General features: G+C 39.6%; 1 protein-coding gene across 8 annotated transcripts in view; it reads left to right on the forward strand.

Moving 5' to 3' along the window:
* ASPSCR1 (ASPSCR1 tether for SLC2A4, UBX domain containing) overlaps positions 1 to 20,610 on the forward strand; it is a 128,683-nt gene that overhangs the window by 14,701 nt on the left and 93,372 nt on the right. For 5 of the 8 annotated variants that reach the window (XM_021000823.2, XM_021000824.2, XM_078155872.1 and 2 more), the window contains one exon: positions 1,168 to 1,268. The exons of the other annotated variants lie outside the window; for them this stretch is intronic. In XM_021000823.2, coding sequence (XP_020856482.1) covers positions 1,168 to 1,268 — 101 coding nt within the window. The remainder of the gene's footprint in view (positions 1 to 1,167; positions 1,269 to 20,610) is intronic. 8 annotated transcript variants of the gene reach the window in all.

Raw genomic sequence — 20,610 nt, forward strand, 5'->3', positions numbered from 1 at the left:
TGTTCAGAAGTTTAGGGACAAAAAAGGAGAAGTAAAGATTGTTTTCATGCCCAAAAGTTGCTGTATGTGGTAAATACTTTTGATATATGTATGATTTCATGGCCAAGAAAAAAAATATTGCTAAGGAAAATTCTCATGGAACTATTTACATTTCATGGAACACAATATGAGAAATGCTGCTTTGAAGCATGGTAGCTATTAGAAATGAAGTTATGTATCTCAAGAGTGTTAAAAGAGGGTTTGGTTGAGTAGAAAGGGATAGTGAGAAGAATACCTATTCAGAACACAACAGTTAGACTAGGCCTGAAGAGGCAGACTTGAGGAGAGAAAATAGCCTGTTTAGAGAGTTTGTACAAATAGCTGGATTATAGCAGGATTCAAGGAACAAGAAAATATAAGGAGGGAGAATTTTTGTAGTGTTTAAGCTAGTTATATTCCTGATACTGTAACAGGAATGGAGGTAAGCCTCTGAGCAAAGCAGAGGTGTGGGAAAGGGGTGATTGAAAGTTTGGGAGTTTTGTTTGAGCAATGCTTTGGTCCCAGAAGGGAATCTGAAAACATGTTTGCTCATAAAATTGGGGAGAAGATATTCTAATTTATTGTGCATTCTGAACTGATGTATTCTAAATTAATAGTTAATAGTTAAACTTCTAGTAGAGTAGAAGTTTATTACAGGCAGTAACCATCGCATTGTTTGTCTTTAATTCTCTGGGAGATCTGGGTGATGCTCTTCATTCCTCCATTTGCCAAGTTGTGGGGTCAGTCTTATGGTTTTGTCAGTAGAGTTTAGGCAAAAAGCAGTTTCGTTCCTTCCCCAGTGCTCCCGTTCTGGAGTAGGAACATACTCGTTGCTTGAAACCACGGAACTGAAACCTAGACTTCTCCTGGTCTGGTGGTTTTCTGTGTCTGTTATTAATTGTCATTCGGGTAGAAAGGAAGAAACTTTTCTCTAACAGACTTTCTACTCCCAATGTTTTGTACAAATCCCAAATTGTGTTTTGAAGGAGGCTCATCAAATAACATTTTTTCTTTGTACCTGTGCAATTAGGCTGTTTGGTTTGGGTCCCAATCTCTGTAGTATATAGCGTTTGGGGATTAAAAAAAAAAGCTGTCATCCTTGCTAATTATGGGTCTGATTTTATGCTCTTCTCCCCCCCCCCCCCGTAGGTTCGGATTGCATTGCAATTGGATGATGGCACTAGGTTACAAGATACATTTTGTTCTCGCCAGACACTCTGGGAGATTCTTGTTCATTTTGTACAAACCAGGTAAGAAATAACATGAATGTTTGGCATGTATTCTTTTTTTTTTGGTAGTTGGTGTTAAGTGACAGCTAGTTAAGTGTCAAGTGTTTGGTCTGAGTTCAGATTTGAACTCAGGTCTTCCTGACTTCAGGGCTGGTGCTCTATCCATTGTGCCACCTAGCTGCCCCTTGGCATGCATTCTTTTTTTTTTTTCCAGCTGAAGGCAAGGTTTATTAAAGATCCACCATATTAGCCAGAGTTTTAAGGAATCTGAGCACCTGTGAGCTATTGGCTAGATTATAAGAATCTGAGCCTGGCATTCATTCTTAAGGGGGTCAGGAGATCCTGAATCCTCTCTTAAGTGTGTGCTGTTGCCAGACCTGGGAATCAAGAGAATTGGCCTATTCTAGGTGAATTGGGTTATACTTTTGGGACTTTTCTGGTTTTTGGTGCTCTGAGATTGTTTTTTTGAGAAAACTGGTTTTAAGACTGACTTGTTTGGCATTGGAATGTTGGTTTTGCATTTTCTTTATAGGAAGGTTGGGATAAAGTCCCTCATTAAATTTACCTGTTCAAAGTTGTGATCCTTAATTTTGGATGCAAGAGAAGGAAGGGAACTAGTAGCTTTAATTCTCTCTGAGTATCCTAGGGGTCCTGCAAAGGAGTAAGTAGACCTTGGAGGGGGAAATAAGATGCTTGGGCTGGCTTTTTCCCAGAAAGTGACTTAATACTTTGGGGATCCTTAAATGGAAGAGAAGGAAAGACAGTAATTCCTTGATTAATAAACCCTTTGGGAAAGAACCTACTTTATAACAGAGTTGGTTATGTTTTATAAAAACCAAACCAAACCTTCCTTCCTCTAAAGCTTCATATTTATGTGAAACAGTGCTATCCTTCATCATTTGGCTCTGAAGGAATGTTCCTGCTAAGCTTGTGCTTTGCTCCGTAGCTCTGTCTAATAACCCTGTCAAGTGGGCAGGACAGGAAAACCTTACAGAATTTATTTATTGAAGGTAAACAGGCAAACAGGGCCAACCCTAGGCATGTGAAATCAGAAGTCTGTGTTTTGTGTTCCTGGTCTTGGGGCAGCCCTCTTGTTCTTTAGCTTGGAAAGGCACTATTTATACTTTTCAGTTGACTGTTTATACTTTAGTGTGAGTTAAGTCAACCACACATTTACATTTTAAGCCTTTTATTTCTAATTGTTGAGAAAAAAGCCTTTTTTTCTGAAATTTCAGGCACTTCTGAAATTTCAAGAGTTTCTGAAATCAAGCTATTCTTACTAGCTCAACACTAGTCCTTTTAGATATTTGGGGTGGAAATCAGGGTCAGTCAGAGGAGTTTGTTGACAATTTCTCTGGCCTCACTTGATCCATTGCTTTTTGGGGAAAATACAAATCGGGAACTGCTCTGGCTTTAGTTGCTGGAGGTCAGAAGTTAATTAATTTTTTTTCCCCAATCAGTGAAAGTCCACCTCTTATGTCCTCCCATCTCCCTCCCTTTTTCACTTGAGGAAGCAAGGAAAAAAACCCAACTCTATTACAGATGTATAGTCAAGCAAAACAAATTTCAGCATTTGTCATGGCCAAAAAAAAAATCATTCTGTATTCTGTTCATCACCTCTCTATCTTGAGGTAAGTCCTCTGGAACCATCATTGTGTTGACCAGAGTTCCTAAATCCTTGTAAATTATTTTTCTTTATAATGTTGTTGTTATTGTATAAATTGTTCTCTAGGTTCTGCTCATTTCACTCTGTAGGCATTTCATTAAGTCTTCCCAGGTTTCTCTGAAACTATCTCCTTCAATATTTCTTGTAATACAGTAGTATTCCATCACATTTACATACCAAAACTTGTTCAGTAATTTATCATTCAACCTAGTTGGTGGGCAGCCTACCCTGTTGGTTTCCAATTCTTTGTGACTGCAAAATGAGCTGCTAAAAATGCTTTTGTACTTATGGGTCCTTTTCCTCTTTCTTGATCTCTTTAGGTTATATACCTAGTAATGGTATCACTGAATCAGAGCATATAAAGAGTTTGTTGACTTTTTAGGCATAATTCCAAATTGCTTTCCAGAATGTCAGCACCATTTTCTAAAGAAACCATGCCCAGTCCCCTGACCTTCTAGTGGTCTTTCTTGCTAAACTGACTTATATTTATTTATTTTTGTAAATAGTATTTTTCCAATTATATGTAAAGATAGTTTCAGCATTCATTTTTTAAATAAGATTTTGAATTCTCTCTTCTCTTTCATCTTCCCCCTCCCTAAGACAGCAAGCAATTTGATATAGCTTATACATGTGCAGTCATGTTAAACCTTGTATTTATTTCATATATATTATGTGTATATTTAAATATGTACATGTTGTCTCCCCTATTAAACTTCTCCAGAGCAAGAACTATTTTCATTTTTATTTTTGTATCTTCAGAGTTAAGCACAGTGCCAGGCACTTTATAAGTGCCTAATAAATGCATTTTGTTTGATTACCTTACTAGACATCTTCTTATTTTACTTAACACATTTCTAAGAGCTATCTAGAGTGTTCCACTTATCCAAAAAGTGTACATACCTCATAAAAGTGGGAGATATAACAACTTTAGGGACTCAGTGAATGATGCAGGGAGTTGTACCTCTTTAAAGATTTCTCCTTTAGGGGGCATGTTGGAGCTATAGTCAAGTATTTGAAGGGCTGAAGGGCAGTTATATAGAGGAAGGACTGGATTTACTATGTTTGCCCTGCAGAGCAGAATTAGGAACAATCGATTGAAGTTGAGGAATGAAAGATTTAGGCTTGATGTAAGGGAAACTTTCTGACAGAGCTATTCGAAAGAGAAATGGACTAGCTCTAGAGGAATTGGGTTCCTCTCACCACAAGTCACTTTCATAAACTGTAACAGGTGGGTCACTTGCCTCCAGCATTCCTGTTACTTCTAGTTCATCAGCCAGTTTCTCCTTGCTGTTCATTAATCAGTTTCAGAATAGCATTTTCTTTTGTTGTTACCTCCATTTGGATGATAACATTATTAAAGTACTCTAAGAAGTTTATAGTTGCTCTGCTTTTGCTAGAGTGAATGTTTTAGTAGCTGGCGTTATGTGTCTTAAATCAGCATCAATAACAAAAATGCCACCTGCTCCTCCAAGGTTCTTTTTTACCAGGCAAGGTGGTTTTTTTTTTAAACCAGGGCTAAACAATCATTAGCGGTATTGTTCTCTGTTTCTTTTCGTCTTATCATGTATTCAGAATAACTAGAAGTGGATAGTAGCCATTAGATTGATAGCTCTTGGGAGATTCTTGGTGATGTCCCAGATACATGTGCTGTCTTGTTTATACTATGTTATTTTAAATAACTGTTTCAGTACTCTGTAACAGAAAGTCACCAACCACCATTATTCATCTCTTCTTCTTTCCACTATCGCCACTATTCACCTGATGTCATCTGTGGATCCATCTTCTTATTCTGTGGAGCACAAATAGTTGCTTCCTCCAGAGATAGCCCATTTTTCTCTACTCTGGGAAGAACTGTATACTCTTATGTGTTCAAGTATTCAGCGAGTCTTTCCTTATACCTTGGTTTTATATTCTTCCACTTTCCTGACACAAAGTGAGAATTACTTTCTCTTTATCCTTTTCCATCTTTGTTGTATCTCTGAAGCATTGGTTAACCTGGTAAGTATTTCTCTCGTCCTTACATTTTACCTTCTGGAATCAAGACTTGCAGTTTTTAATACGTAGAAGTTACATGCTACTGGCAGAAGCACAAACATAGCACACTGAAGGATACAGCAGAATTGTCTTTGTCTTCCATCCTTACTTGAAGCAATTTCTAGAGTGCTTTTTCTTCTTTTTTTTTTTTTAAGTAACTCTTGGATAACCCTTGGGACTGATTACTGTTGCAAACACTTGTTTGCAAGATGTGAGACTAGAGATGCAAACTGAATGGCATCCACTTTCCTCCATTCTATTGTGCCACTGCTGTCCAGAATCTTAACCCTTCTTCCTTAGACACAGGTTTCCTGGCCCCAGTTGGAGGGTGAGGCTTAATTAAAACACAAGTGCATAAGTCACTGGGACCCACAGAGATGAAATCCAGTTACCAGTTTCCACACCTTGTTTCATGCCAGGTGATCCCTCTGGAGCCTCCTTCACTGATGCCGTCTTATTCTTAGAACAGTAGAAGCTGCGCTAATTTGATGGGAAGGACAGTCAGCAGATTTTTAGTTTAGAACATGTTTTAGCTTGGCTAATAATCATGTGAACTCAACAGCCATCTTGGAGAACCTGACCAGACCTAGACAGCAGCCTACACTTAATAGAGATTTCTCAGGCTTAGAGACATTGGGGCGCTCCATTTGCTCTCCTTTGCTACACCCTTTGCTTGAAGCCGCAATCTGTCTGAAGTTGATTCAATAACAATGTGGCATATTTTCCCTAAATGTCAAACTAATAAACTCTGCTCCAAAGATAATTCCTCTCTGCTTTCTTTTGTGGCTTTGGAAGACTACACTAGTTGAGATGCTGAGGCTGATGTGAATTGTGCAGACTATAGAGTGTATGCTTCTTTATCCTCATTTGGCTTACCTGCCTCTTTGATAATAATAATTAGTAGTGGACATGTATACAGTGCTGTAGAGCTTGCAAAGCACTTTCCAAACATTGTCTTATTTGATTCTTACAGCAGTCCTGTGAGGTGGGCACTGTTAGGTATAATTATCCTCATTTTACAAGAGGGCAAACTGAAGTTCAAAGAGGTTTAGTGATTTACCCCCCTGGTCACACAGAGGTTGGGTGTGAACCCAGGCATCTGCTGACTCCAGGTCAAGTATTCTTTGTGCTAAACTACACTGCCTTACCAGTGTTTGATTCTTTTGGCCTTTTCCCCCAAAATCTTTATGGTTTTTTGTGTTTCCAGAAAGTGGAGATTATCTATATTAGTGTCTGTAGATCTCATGCAAATAAGCAACGTGGATTTTTCTTCTCTTTCATTCATTTTACTCAGTTGAAAAGTAGAAAATTTGTCGCTATTCTTGAATTTTGGGGTGGGGATGGTGTGTGTGTGTTGGGGGGGTCCTTTTATCAATCTATACTTACTTTCTTGTCCTTAGGAATGGCAAGTCACTTTTAAAGTTTCAATTTAATGAACTTTTACTTTATTCTCTTCCAGTGACCTGGATTCTACCTCTATTCCTAGTGTATCCTGGCCTTTTTAACTTGTTTTCACCATGGTAGCCAGCTGAGATGGAAAAGGTAGAATTCCCTTAAGATAGAGGTTAGGTTCTGCTGAGGGAACAAGGGTCTTGGATTCATTACATTTGTTGGTTAGGTATTTGGCTCATCTATCCTTGAAATCTGCCATAGTGGTCTGGTGTCCTGGTTTGGTTTTGTTTGCTTTTTCCTTAAAGCTGTCTGCCTTCTCTCACCTCTGTAGTGATGAATAGTGAGAGAGATTTCTCTTATTAGACTGTATCTCACTGCATGGTTTTTGGGGGTGACAGGTGGCAAGAGGAAAGGTTCTTGGGAAGGGAAGGAGCAGAGGAATTCTTTATTTCATGGCATAGTTTACCGTCTATATTGTCATCTCTGTTACAAGTACCTTCTTTTCATTTATCTAATTAAAGACCCATGGCCTTGAAACCCATTGATAAGCTGGTAAGATACATCTATGTGAGGATTGAGCTAAGACTTTTTTTCAGTCTTATTCAGCTTGTGGAAGCTATTGTCTATCAGCCTCCCAGGTCATTTTTCCTTCTTTCTCAAGGAAGTCAGAAGCTGGCTTACTCACTTCCTTTACCTCCCAACTTCTGCCCTTTTAACTGTAGTTGGTGTTTGTCCTTCATTCTAGAAGAGGACCAATGACATCAGCAGGGTGATGTCTTAACTTGCGGTGAATTGGATTTAAGTGAAGCAGAGCGCTTTTATAACTAGGACACTTCTGACATTCATGCTGATGCTTCTTCCTACTCCCTAACCTCCCAATTCCTCTGTCCCCTTAAATTCTGTGACCTACTCCGCTACTCCACTTCAGCCACAAAAAGGATGGTCATACCCTGGATCTGACCATTACCCGTAAATGGTCCTCTTCCATGACCAAAAGCTCTGACATTCCTTTCTCTAACCATAACCTCCAGTCATTAAATCTTTCCCTCTGTCTCACCCTTCCTAAGCCTATTCTAAATTGACCCTGCCTCAATCCTTCTACTTCTCAGTGCTTTCACAGGTTTCACACCCATGCTCTGACTTTACTTTCTCTCTTTCTTAATCTTAATCCTGTGCTTAACTAATTCATTTCCATAATATCAACTCTTGAATCACTTGTTCTGTCACACACCATCCCTTGTCAAATTGCAGCCCTCTATTAATGCTACCAGCTACTTCCACTTTACTACTTGTGTGCCACTGAATGGGTGGTGAAGGAATTTGCACAACTGAGGTAATTTGCTCTACTATAAATTTGTTGTCTAATCACAACTGGGCCCTCACTGCCACAAACAAATCCTTTTACTTCCTAATTCATTTTCTCTTTCTTATCTCACTCCCTGTGGTAGCTATTAGAAATCTTCTCTCAGCTTTGGACTTTACCTTTTACTTTGTTGAGAAATTTGAGACCACCATGTTCCCTGTTCTTGCCTTCTCTTTATCTCAAAATCATATGACATCATCCTCTGTTCTCTCCTGCTTTACTCCGGTCTCAGATTATGGCCCTTTCTCCTAAATCCAATCTGTCCACATGTGCCCTTAATCCCATCCTTTTCTGTTCTTTTTCCAGCAGATTGCTCACTCATTTATACTCTCTAATCTTCAACTTTTCCCCATTTACTAGCTTTTCCCTGCCACCTTCAAATATGTCCATTTCCCCATCTTTAAAAAACATTTACTAAACCCCCCTATTCACTTATCATCATCTCTTTGCAGATGACTCTCAATCACTAACCTCTCTCCTCAGTTTCCAGGCTTACATCTCTCCAGCTGTCTATTAGACGTCTCATACTGGTTGTCCTGTAGATTGTTAAACTGAACGTGTCCAAAACAGAACTCTTCTTGAATCTAGGTGTGGGAGAGAAGGACAGGTCCTTTTATCAGCCTATACCCTATTTTCTTACCCTTTACCCTACCTTCCTTACCCAAGTCCCTTGTAAAGTTTCAATTTCATTTAAAATTTGTATTGCCTCTTCTTTTCTGCAAAACTCCCTTCTTCCTAATTTCCATATTACTGTCAAGGCTGCTGCCATCTTTCCGGTTACCCAGGCTTGCAACCTAGGTGTGTCATCCTCAGTTCTTCACACTCTCTCACCCTCCCGTTTTGCCAAGTCTTATAGATTGTACCTTTATAACATCCTCTGTTATACATCCCCTTCTCTTCTCTGACATTGTCACCCTGGCGCAGGCTCTTGTCACCTCATCCCTGAATTATTCCAGTAGTCTTTTTGGTTAATTTCCCTTCCTCAAATCTTTCCTATCTATCCTCTACTCAGCTGTCATATTGATTTTCCTAAAAAGTAGCTCTGAGGGGCAGCTAGGTGGCGCAGTGGATAGAGCACTGGCCCTGAAGTCAGGGGGACCTAAGTTCAAATCTGGCCTCAGACACATAATACTTATTAGCTGTGTGACCCTGGGCAAGTCACTTAACCCCAATTGCCTAAGAATAAAAAAAAAAAGTAGTTCTGACCATATAACATCTTCCCCTCCCCTCCAATTAAAAAAAAAACAACCAAAAACTACAGGGCTTCTCTATAGCCTCCAGGATCAAACAGAAAATCCTGTTTGGCTTTTAAAACCATTCATAACCTGACCCTCTCCCTCATCCCGACTTTTCCCGTATTCTCACACCTTGCTCTCCTACATGTACTCTGCATTCTAATGATATTTGCCTCCTGGCTTTTTCTCATGTGCAATTCTACTGATACCTAGCTTTTTCACTAGCTGTCTGTCATGCTACCTCTGTCTCTTTTTCTCTGTTTTCTGGCATCTCTGGCTTGTCTCAGATCTCATCTAAAGTCCTAACTTCTGCGAGGAACCTTTCTCAGTCCTTAATCTTAATGCCTTCCTTCTGAGATTACCCCCAATTTATCCTTTATATATCTTGTTTGTACATAGTTGTTTGCGTATTGTCTCCACAATTAGACTATAGCTTCTTGAGTGTAAGGACTGTTTTTCACCTTTAACATAGCACAGCTTCACTAAGCATAGTGCCTGGCACATAGTAGGTGCTTAGTAAATGCTAGCTGACTGACTGAACATCCTATATTTTTCCATTTTCTGTGAGCCAAACTCCTGGAAAATGCCATCCATACTCATTGTTCCATTTTCTCTCCTCTCACTTCCAGCTTTATCATTAAACTAAAACTGCTTTTTCCAAAGTTACCAGTGACCTCTTTAAAAATTTTTTATTGATATCTTTTACTTTTAGTACCTGAATTTTCACTTGTGTCTCTTCTTTTTTCCCTTCTCAGATATTTATTTCATATTACTTTTTTTAAGTAACCAAAAAAAGGAAGAAGAGAAAAAGAGATTTATGAAACTAATTAATAGATTGAAAAAAAATCTGAAAATATATTCAGTGTGCACACCTGGGGACTTCTCTTTTCTAAAAAGGACTGCAAGATTTGGAGATGTCGTCTCTTATTTCTGCTTTGGAACTGTGCTTGTTTTCTTTGTAATTTTGCAATATTCACTTTTTGTTGTTTTGTGTTGGTTTTTCTTCCATTTTCATTGTTGTAGTTGTTTTATATTATATCATTTTCTTGGCTTTGTTTAATTTATTCTGCATGCAATTTGTGTTGAGTCTTTCCAGCCTCTCTGTATTCATCATATTTGTTTCTTATAGTACAATAATATTTCATTACATAACCACAGTTTGTTTCTTCTCAGTTGTAAATCTGATGGTCTTTTTTCAGTCCTTAGCATTCTTGACCTTTCTGTTGTATTTGACACTCCTGATCACCTTTTTCTCCTGGATACTCTCTACTCTCTGTGTTTTCATAGCACTGCTTTTTCCTGGTTCTCCTACTGTTCTTATACTCATCATTCATGCCCAACCCTAAGATCTGTCTTGGGCCCTTTTTTCTTTCTGTACTCTGTCTCCATGATATCATCAACCCCCGTGGGTTTAATTATTATCTTTCTGTGCATAACTCAAAGATCTCATACAAGAGCCCCAGTCTCGGAGCCCTAATTTAAGCTAGCCGATCCAGAGACATCTCAAACTCACTTCAGTCCAAAACAGAATTTGTTGTCTTTCCCCTAATCCCACCCTTTTTCTCAGTCTTCCTATTTTTGTTGAAGGCGCCACCGTTCTTCTGGTCTTCTCCCAGGTTTATAACCTTGGAGTTAAGTTTGGCTCCTCGTGCTCCCTCAGTCGTTCAGCTGTTTATTAGTTGTCTACTATGTCCCAGACGCTAAGCTGGGTGCTGAGGATGTAAGCATAAAGACTGAAAAAATCTTGCTGGAGAGTTTACATTCTAACGAGGAAAGAAGACAATAAATACATATATAAATATATATATGCAGCATGAATGTCAAATGAATAATTACAAATATATGCAAAGTAATTAAATACAAGATAGCTTGGGAGGGCTCTAGTGCTTGATACAGTCTGAAAAGGCTTTATGCAGAAGATGGGACTTGATCTGTTTTTTAAGAGAAGAGACTCTGAGACAGGAGAGGGACAATGTGTGTGTGGGTGTGAGGAACATGGGGAAAGCCAATTTGGCTGGATGGCCGAATTGCCAAGTCTTTCCTTTTCTCTTTCCACAGCATCTCTCTCCTTTGTCCCTTTTTTCCTATGTAGTTCAGCTCCTTATCACCCTTCACCTAGGCTGTTGTAATACCTTCCTATATGATGTCCCTGTAACTGAAGTTTCCCGCTACTCCAGTTTATCCTCTACATAGCTGCCAAAGTGATTTTCATTAAGCACAGATCTGACCATGTCCCTCTTCTGTTCAGTATATTCTATTGATTCTTGCTTGCTGCTAGGATAAAATATAAATCCCTTCCCAGCCTGGCTTTAGCCCCAGAGAGCTTGACCCTAGCCTCTTTTTGCAGCTTCCTTTTACGTGGTTCCTCTTTTTGTACTCTTTGATCCAATCAAGTTGACTTACCCCATCTACTGGTTCCAGGTCTTTAGTTGGCTATTCCCTGGGTCTGGAATTCACACCTTCTTCACTTCTTCCTCATGAAATGCTGCTTTTCCTTCAACACACAGCATGAATACCATCTTCTATGTGAAGCTCATCCTAATTCTCCCAACTGTTAGTACCCTCCCTCCCTCCCTAAATACTTTGTATTTAACTTCCTTGTATTGATTTGTATTGTCTTTATATTTGTTATATATGTACTTGTCTCCCACATTAAAATGTAAACTCTTTATGAGTAGAGATTATTTCATTTTTTATACTTGTATTCCCAGTGCCTAACAAAGTGCTCTATAAATGCTTGTTGATTAACTTATTGAAGTTGTTTCCAGCTTACATCTTGGAGATGCTGCCTTTCCTCTTGGTGATGCATCTGAGCTGGCAGAGAAGAGCGGCTTAGGTCTTGAAGTTGCACCTTTGTCAGTTTCTTTGTTTTGGTGTAGGGAGTGGCTTTGGCCTTTGGTTTAACTTGGCTGAAGTTTTGTGAGTCCCAGCCCCAGCTCAGTTAAACCAAAACAGAAGGCCCAAGAGCGCAAAAGAGCTTCAAATACCATTACCTTCATATACCTTACCCTGCCATAATGAGTCTGATTGCCAGGAACTGTATGTTTTGTGGAAGTTGGTTGGATAGACATATGTAATCTAATGAATTGCTTAGTTAAAAAGCTAGTTATCTGCAAAAGCAAATAGTAACAGGCATTTAACCCACACCAAAAGAGTAGATTTATTGGGCTTTGCTAGTGGCTGTTATGTAAACAGTAGGTCTACTAAAATGGACTTCATTGCTTCTCATGGACAGATCAGTCAACACATGCTTTTGTGCCTTCCCTGTGCCCATTGTATTCTGCTTGAAGAGGTGAAACTCTGTGTGTGTGTGTGTAAGTGGTTTACGTATTCATTCCTATGATCTAGTTTCTCATGATCCATCTAGATAGCTCCATTTTGCCATGGGGTTCATGCCTGTTGGATATGAACCCTGGTTGCTGGGTCTTCTCCACAAGCCACAAGTCTCCTTTCTGCTTGAGATGTTTAGAACTTTTTGGGAAAGGTTGTGCAGAGGAAGCATTATGGTTCTTCCTAGTGCGTGAGGGGAAGTCTCCTAAATCCACTGGAATTTCCCCCCGGGTCCCCACTGTCCTCTGAAGGGAGATCTCTGCTAATTGGGACTGCAGAAGGTCTGGAAGCGATTGCAAGCTGCTCCTCCCCTCAGCGTGCTGCAGTCCTCACACACAAGATGTTTACAGGCCCTCTCAGATCCCAACATGAGGGAATCTAATCTGCCTGCCATTTCCCTTTGGAGGAGCCACACATCAAAGCCAGTGCTGGGCGTTTGATGTGCCGGACAGCCTCGGAAGGCGCATGTAATGTATTATCACGAAAGAGGGAGGGCTCAGGGAAGACAGTGGGCTCAGGGAAGAAAACAAGGCCATTAAGGATCTCTTGTTTGTTTTACTCCCTCTTTTTTTCTGTTTATGATTTGTAGTTCCCAGAGATGGATTGAAGTCCCTCTCATGGGAAGGATCATGAGAGAGAGAGAGAGAGAGAGAGAGAGGGAGAGAGAGAGAGAGAGAGAGAGAATGCTGTGTTGTCTGATTTTACAATGAATTCCTAGTGTTTCAGCCTGAAATCTGAAGACTTTGACTGGATTTGGAGATGATGCAGAAGTGTAACTGGTTTGGGGATAATCAGCTTTTTCAATTCATTTGGCATGAAGCTCTTTGTATATAGAGGAGGCCTAAAGTCTTCATTTTAGTTCTTAAAGATTTCTCCCTTGCCTAGGGATCTTTTTCCTTATGACTTTTATCTACCTTGACTAGGATTACTTTACCTTCGCCTTCTGATCTTTCGCAGCTTGGCTTTGAAGGAAAGAGTTAGATGAAATTGATTGGTCTCTGTCCGGACTGCCCTGATTTCCCTCTATAGTCTTGTTTCTTTTAGTGAAACCTGGTTTCCTAGTGTGTCACAATAGGTGGGTAAGACAGATCTTTTGTTCTTTGGTAATGAGGAAGAGCACATACCTCACATTCAGTGAACTCAGAGAAACAAAGTTTGACAATACTAATCCTATCACAGCAGGATGCTGCCCTGTTGCCCAAGATTTGAATGACTACTTCACTGTGAGCTAGCCAGCTTCATAAACTGGTAGCTTGGTGGCCTGGATTCTATCTCAGGTCCAGGACTCCCTGCCTTTGAGAGTGGAGAGCTAAGAGAGAACTCCTGGAAACCTTTATGTATTGCGTTTGCTTCAGTAGATTTGATGGCAACGACTATGAGAAAACATGAATGATGGAGTGGGCAAAGAGTTGACTAGCTTTCCAGAGACCACTTGGCTCAAAGGACAGTGGAAATGACATAAGACTGAATAGCCCTTGCTGTCTTCGTAATTTTTCAGGAAAGGGAGAATAAATAAAGGAATAATAATAGATTGAGGTTGTCTGGTAGCAGGCCTCCCTACCAGGGATTATGCTGGTGTTCTGGTATGGTCCCAGGCAGAGGTTCATCCCGGTTGAAACCTCTGCTATCAGTCCAATATAGCTCATGATGGATCCTGTATTAATGTAGTGATTATGGAAAAAGAGGATAAGTTATATATGATAAACTGAAGGTTTAACCTCCTTTTGGATAAGTTGTAGGAAAATAAAAAGCCACATTCCAACAGAATAAAAGTTTTGTGTCCCTAATTGGCACTTGGTTGGTTGTGTTCTAGGGCCTTTACCTAGTACATGTATGCTCATCTTTTTTAGGCTAACTCATTTATTGTTCTGTCCCATTGCCATACTGGCTATTTTATTCCCCATGTTTATCAAACCTCTTCTCAATTTTTCTGCCAAGACCTTGGGATTTGCTTAATAAATCCCTTTTCTGTCTCTTCCACGTGGCATTTTTTACTTCATCTTTAACCTGGACCTTTTCTTTCTTACTTCCTTGCTTTCTTTTCCCATTTAGCTTGGAGTATGATTTGGGCAGTAACCTTTTGTTTTGAGACAAGAGAAAGGAGGAAGAGGAGAAGTCTTTGTAAATTCCTGTTCTACTTATTCAGGATAGTGTATTTTTACAAGGTTGTTAGGAGTATATTTCTATGGAATCTATAGAGGGGAAAGATCCAGGTGTAGGAGGGAAGAATTTCATAGGAATAAGTAGCCCTTAAGATAGTGGTATTCCTAGCAGAGAATAAACTGGGCTGCTTAGATTAATTCATTCTATTTAGGACGACTACTGAGAGAGATGTTAGAATTTCCTCTGATTGTCTTTAACTAGGATATATTCTCATCCTAGTTTAGGTTTGTGTTTCTGAAGGTAGGGGATTAGAGTAAGGTGATCTCTTAAGGTCTCTGCTTCCCCAAAATGGTTATATTTGCCTTTTTATAAAAAAGTCTTTATTGGTTGCTTTTGCTTTTCCATTATCTACATTTTTTCCCACAGTCATCCTTTTCCTTTCCCAGTTATCTTTTATAACAATGAATAAAAAAGAAAAAAAAGCTCAGCAAAACATCAACTGTATCCAGCAATCAGTTTTCCACATCCATATCCTCCCCCTGCCTTCCTTGCAAAGAGGTCTGGGAAGTGCATGCTCCTTCTTTGGGGTCAAGCTGTTTGGTTATCATAGTTTCATAATTTCACAGCGTTCAGTTTTGATTTGTTGTTGTTCTTTTCATTTACACTGATGTGGTCATATATATTGTTTTCCTGGTTTTGTTTATTTTGTGGAAGTTCATGTAAGTCTTCCATGCTTCTCTGTATGTCATATTCATTGTTTCTTACAATGCAATAATATTCCAATATGTTCATGTCCCATAGTTTGGTCATTCTGCATTGATGAATGGCTTTATTTTTAGTTCCTTGCTACTATAGAAAGTGCTGCTATAAATATTTTGGTGTGTTTGGGACCTTTTTGCCATTGACTTCTTTAGGGGTATATACCTAGCAGTGGTCTCTATAGATCAAAGAATATGTAGTCAAATTATTCTATTTTCTTTCCTTTGTTTCATTTGTCTTGAAATGAAGTTTCTCCACAGTATGAGAAGCAGAAACATATTGAGGTCTTTAGGTTTTCTTGACTCTGTTTTCTTGCTTCCTTTCTTGACTTACGACTTCCATCTAAATTTCATGTCATTGCTGTCCCTGATTAAAAAAAAGGAATTCTTGCTCTGGTAGGTCTGCAAATCTGCCTGATCCTTTTTTGAAGTACCTATCTTTCTAATTCTTCATTTCTCTAGAACTTAATTATTAGCTTCTTTCATTGTTTTGTTTTTCTAAGTCTTGTCTCCTCAACTAAATTTTAAGCTCCTTGAGTTCAGGGGACCATGTCATAATTTATTTTTTACTGTCTTCCACATAGTAAGTATTCAAAATACACTTAGTGAAATGCTTCTTGGCTTCCTGGAAATCTCATTTAAGCCATTCCAGACTCTAACCTGTTCTGCTATACTTTTCCCTGTAATAATAACAGCTCATATTTATATAGTATTTTAAGGTACAGTCTTGTTATTCATAAAGGATTTTGATGCAGAATTAGATGTGGGTGCTCTTATTTTGGTGCCAGTTTTGCAAATTAACATGATCTCATAGGTCCTTTGTGCCACCCCAAAGTAGGCCAAGGTCAGGCCAGCATATCAATAAAAAAAGGGAATATAGTTTAGGGGTGCTTCCAGCTAATATTTGTATTGCTTTTGTGTCAGTACAACAAGTGAAAAGATCTGAGTTTTTAGCAAGATGGAATTGGTGTATTTTGAGGTATCCTAGAATGTTTTCTAGAGGATCACTTACAGAGAGTTGTCGATACTAGGATTAGAGCTCAAAATGCTTAGTTTTCTGTGGGCTCTTGGGGTGCCCAATGGTGTTTTAGGTTGTCATCAATCCTTTATTCTTTATATCTAGAGAATAGCTTTGGTTGTAGACATTATGTTAGGGGAAGCACATTCCATACAAAGAATGGCTCTTGATATCCACCCAGTAGCTCATGCTAAGGTCAAGCTCACCTTGTACCTTGGGGTATGTTCTGGATCACCAAAGAAATGGATCATGCAGTCTTTGACCGAGAATGTTAGCGCTAGAGAGACCTTAGTGACTGTCTTATCAGAATTTTTTAAAAATTGAGAATTGAGACGGTCATCTACTTTGAACTTCAGACTGATCAAGAATCCATTCCAGATGGGGCAGGTAGGTGGTGCAGTGGATAGAGCACTGGTCCTGGAGTCAGGAGGACTTGAGTTCAAATTTGCCCTCAGACACATAACACTCGCTAGCTGTGTGACCCTGGGCAAATCACTTAACCCTATTTGTTGCCTAGCAAAAAACAAAAACAAAAAAAGAATCCATTCCAGAACACACTCATAATTATCATCCAGGCTTTGCTTGTGAGCAAATATACTACTGCTAGAGGTAGCCCATTCTAATTTGGGGTAGCTTCAGTAACTTAAGGAAGTTTTTCCTTGTATCAAGCCTAAATCTTCCTCTCTATAACTGCTACCCATTATTTTCAAATTCTGCCTTCTGGAATCAAGTAGGGGTTCTAATCCCTCTTTCACATGATAGCTCTTCAGACAGCATTTCCATCCAAAGCCTTCTCTTTTATTCAAGCTAAACTTCACTAGTACCTTCAACAAATCTTTGTGGTTTGATCCTGAGGCCTTTCACCAACTTGGTCACCCTTTTCTGGATATACTTAAATATACTATTAAAATGCGGTGCCCAGCACTGAATGTTGTAGATGTACAGAGATTACAGTAAGACTACCTTCTCTCTAATCTTGGACGCTATGCCTCTAAATTTAGTTTAAGATTAAAACGTTAGCTTTTTGGGGTGCTAGGTCATACAGTCGACTTGCTTGAGCTTTGTTGTTCAGTTGTTTCAGTCATTTCTGACTCATTGTGACTCCAAACTTGGGGTTTTCTTGGCAGAAATACTGGAGTAGTTTGCCATTTCTTTCTCCAACTCATTTTACAGATGAGGAACTGAGGCAAACAGGGTTACGTGATTTGCCTAGGGTAACACAGCAAGTTAACTATCTGAGCACAGATTTGAACTTGGGAAGATGAGTCTTCCTGCCTCCAGGCCCTGCACACTGTCCACTTTACCACCTAGTTGTCCCTGTATTAAGCTGTTAGTTTACTAAAAGCTTTAGGTCTTTTTCAGGAAAATTGCTATCTAGCCATGACTCCCCTCATCATTGCACTTGTCCTAGGCACACTTGGGATAGAAACATTATTCCCTAAAAATTTCATATTGTTAGGTTCTAGCATGTTGTGATAATTTGGAATCTGTCATCTAACATCTGAGGTATTCCTCCTAGCTTTGTGTCATCTCCAATTTGGCAGGTATGTCATCCATACCTTTATCATGTCATTGATAAAAACGTTAAATAGCATAGAGCCAAGCACATGGTTTCCTGGAGTACTTCACTAGAATCCTCTGAACCAGTAATGATTACTTTTTCTGTCTGGTCAACCAGTTCTGAATCTACCTATTTATCTTTAACCCATATCTTTGCCCAATTGTAATATTATATGTTTGTTTGTGGGCAGAGTGGCAAAGAAAGAAGATTAAGGGGAAAATGAGTATATTAGTATTGGTAACATTAGGGACCATTGGATACTTTTCTCAGAATGTCATCTTTCATTTTCACCTAGCATAGGACTATTTTGAGTGACTTCTTCATTTCTTACCCTCATTTCTCCCCTCCACATTCATAGTCATTTTAGCACACAGCCTCCTGATTATTCCCTATAAAATTTGGTTGTGCCTCTTGTCCAATTGTTTTTTAAATGAGAAAGATGGTGTGCAAAGTAGTAAGCTTTGATGTGAAGTAATGCACTCAAGACTCTGAATTGTTTTTGATTCCTCTCTCACCCCACAGATCCAGTCAGGTGCCAAGTTCTGTCCATTCTGCCTCCACTGTTAGTCTTCCAGTGCAACCTTAGTTACATTGCTAAAACATCTCTTCTCGGACTGGTTTGTTTTTTTTTTTTTTTAAATTTTTATTTTGAGGCAATTGGGGTTAAGTGACTTGCCCAGAGTCACATAGCTAGTAAGTGTCAAGTGTTTGATGTGAGGCCGGATTTGAACTCAGGTCCTCTTGATTTCAGGGCTGGTGCTCTATTCACTGTGCCAGCTAGCTGCCCCATGATGAAATTTGTGATCTGTCACGTCTCCCTCCTGTCTCCCCTTGTCCATTTTTTGTTTGTTTGTTTTTTGGTGAGGGAGTTGGGGTTAAGTGACTTGCCCAGGGTCATGCAACTAGTAAGTGTTATGTGTCTGAGGCTGGATTTGAACTCAGGTCCTTCTGATTCCAGGGCCAGTGCTCTATCCACTGAGCCGCCTCGCTGCCCCCAAAACTGTTTTAAAATAGCCTTCAAGCAGTTTTCTTGCCTTCCGTCTACCCCTTCTGCAGTTTTCTTCAAGCCAGTGCCTTGATAACTTTCTTAAGGCGTTTTCAGTGGTGTCTCATTGCCTTCCAAATTTAAAAATTCTGCATCCCCTATTCTCATCCTGTACTCTCATTTTCATGATTTGCTTAGGTGCCCCTCTCCTTCTCACAAGTACCAAGTTTCAAATAAGCTCCCCTTCTGCATTTCTCTTTGTTATGGATCTTTCCTTCCTTCCTTCAAGGGCCATCTCAGAAACCACCCCCCCGCTCCGGAGCTTTTCCTAATTCTCTCTCCCCAAAAGTTAATTTCTCTCTCTCTCTCTCTCTCTCTCTCTCTCTCTCTCTCTCTCTCTCTCTTCCTCTCCTCTCTCTCTCTCTCCCCCTCCTCTCCCTCTCTCTCCTCTCTCTCTCTCTCTTTCTCTTTCTCTCTCTCTCTCTTCTTCCTCTCTCTCTCTTTCTCTTTCTCTCTCTCATGGGTTTTGTCTAGACTTCTCCTTTCTATTTATTTGTCAGATATTTAACTTTTGCTTTGCCTCTTACTCTGTTTCCTTCAAAACACAGCTTATGTGCTATCTGCTGTGTGAGGCCTTTCCCTGTCTGTCTAACTGCATGTGTTCTCCTATTCCCTATTACCTTGAATTTATCTTGTATGTATTTTGCATTTAATTCTTTGAAGGCAGGGGCTGTTTCCCTTCTGTCTTTAAGCAGTTGGTTAGCAAGCATTTATTAAGCTCTTAATATGTGCCACACTCTGCTAAACACTAAGAATACGAAGAAAAAGTAAAAAGAGTTGCAAGAGAAGGTAAAAGATAGAGAGGAGAGATGGAAGGTGACCTTAAAGGGGAAGTGACTTGCAGCTTGGGGGTACTAGGATAGGCCTTCTGCAGAAGATGGAATTTAAGGTGAGTATTGAAGGAAGCTAGTGATTCTGAGAGGTGGAAGTGATGAAGGAGCGCATTCTAGGTTTTGGGGTGAGCCATTTCAAAAGCATGGAAACAGGACAATGCAGTTTGTCTACACAGAGCAGCAAGTAGACTAGTATGACCATAGAGTATATGGAGGAGAGTAATGTATAAAAAGACTAGGTAGAAAGGGGCCAGGTTGTGAAAAGCTTCAAATGCCAAAGAAAGAAGTTTACATTTTATTCTAGAGGTAATGGGGAGTCACTGAAGTTTGTTGAGTAGGAGGGTGAGGTGGTCAGATATTAAGAAAATCACTTTGGCAGCTATGTGGAGGATGGGTTGGAATGGGTAGAGATTTGAACAGGGAAGTAAGTCAGAAGGCTTTTGTAATAGTCTAAGTGAGAGGTGGTGAGGAGTTGAAATGGGTGATGGCTATGTCATTGGATAGAAGAGGTCATAGACAAAAGATGTTGAGGAGGTAGAATGACAAGATTTGATAACTGATTGTATATATGGATTGAGTGAGAGTGAGGAGTAGAGGGTGACGTTGAGATTGAAACCTGAGTGGCTGGATGGTGGTGCTGTGGAATGCAGTAGGGTAGTTCAGGGAAAGGTGTGTTTAGTGTTAGGGATAGGAAAATGAATTCTGTTTTGGACAAGCTAAGTTTGAGTTATCTATGGGACATCCAGTCCCTTGGTACTTGGTAATGTAGAATTGGAGCTCAGAACAAAGACTTGGGCTGTATACATAGATCCAGGAATCATCTGCATAGAGATATGAATGAGATAATGTAGAGAAGCAGAAGAGGAAAAGTATTCCTCTGAGGAATACCTATATTTAGGTAATAATGAGATGGATGTTGATCTAGCAAAGAAGATTGAGTGCAAGTAGTCAGATGATAGGAGGAAGACCAAGAGAAGAGTAATGAAATCTCACATAGGAGTGTGTATCCAGGAGGAGGAAATGAT

This window comes from Phascolarctos cinereus, unplaced genomic scaffold (assembly GCF_003287225.1).
Source record: "Phascolarctos cinereus isolate Bilbo 61053 unplaced genomic scaffold, phaCin_HiC Scaffold_5;HRSCAF=322, whole genome shotgun sequence".
Taxonomy (NCBI): Eukaryota; Metazoa; Chordata; class Mammalia; order Diprotodontia; family Phascolarctidae; genus Phascolarctos; species Phascolarctos cinereus.